Source organism: Calidris pugnax, unplaced genomic scaffold (assembly GCF_001431845.1).
Source record: "Calidris pugnax isolate Ruff unplaced genomic scaffold, ASM143184v1 scaffold465, whole genome shotgun sequence".
Taxonomy (NCBI): domain Eukaryota; kingdom Metazoa; phylum Chordata; class Aves; order Charadriiformes; family Scolopacidae; genus Calidris; species Calidris pugnax.
This window is the reverse complement of record NW_015091184.1, coordinates 1-847: the sequence shown is the minus strand read 5'-3', so window position 1 is coordinate 847 and position 847 is coordinate 1. Positions and strand designations below refer to the sequence as shown.

The 847-nt window shown below is 60.9% G+C and overlaps 1 protein-coding gene across 1 annotated transcript in view; it reads left to right on the top strand.

Annotated features, from left to right (window-relative positions):
* RNF121 (ring finger protein 121) overlaps positions 1 to 497 on the top strand; it is a gene marked incomplete at its 3' end in the record, with an annotated part of 17,273 nt that extends 16,776 nt beyond the window's left edge. The window contains exon 7 of the mRNA XM_014959492.1: positions 349 to 497. Within this exon, the coding sequence (XP_014814978.1) occupies positions 349 to 497 (149 nt within the window). The remainder of the gene's footprint in view (positions 1 to 348) is intronic.
* Positions 498 to 847: the final 350 nt, after the last annotated feature.

The window sequence follows — 847 nt, the reverse complement described above, 5'->3', positions numbered from 1 at the left end:
GGTGGGGCCGGACGCTCGTGTCCCCCCAGGTTCTTGGTGGGGCTGGAACCTCCTCGTGTTCCCCCACGGTTCCTGGTGGGGCTGGATGGTCAGTGTGATGGTCACAACCCTCGTGGTCCATCCCACCACCCCAAGAGCCCTGTTCCTCTGTTCCTGGAAGGCGTTGGAGCTTCTAGGAAAGGGTTGTGCAAAGCGGGGTTGACTCTCTTTGACCTCGATGGTTTCCTCCATCCATGTGTGTGTGTGTGTGTGGGTCTTCCTCCCCACCTCCTCTTCCTCCTCCTCCTCCTCCTCTTCCTCTTCCTCCTCCAACCCCAGGTGGGTTCCCCTTAACCTGCTGCTCCCCAGGTTTCATGAGTTCTGCATCCGGGGCTGGTGCATCGTCGGGAAGAAGCAGACGTGTCCCTACTGCAAGGAGAAGGTGGACCTCAAGAGGATGTTCAGTAACCCGTATCCTTTCTCCCCATGCACCCTGGGGGGGCTGGGGGGGGTCCCATGCACCCTGGGGGGGGGCCACCAACCCCCATCTCTGATGGGGACCCCCCAACCCCCATCTCTGATGGGGACCCCCCAAAACCTGTCCCCGAGGTGGTGACGTGACCTGGAACCCTGGAGGAGCTGGGACAAGATGGGCTCCACCACGTCAAGAACATGATGGAGCCCTTCCTGGCTGACCCCCCCTGACCCATAGCCCCTCCCCCCGCCATGTAGCCCCCCATCCCCCTCCCCACACCGCTCTGGGTTGGGGGAGAACTTGAGATTTTCCACCCCAAAAATGGTTTTGCTTTTCTCCTTCTTGGGGGTGAAGGTTGCATCTGAGGAACGTCACCTCCATCCTACTGGGACG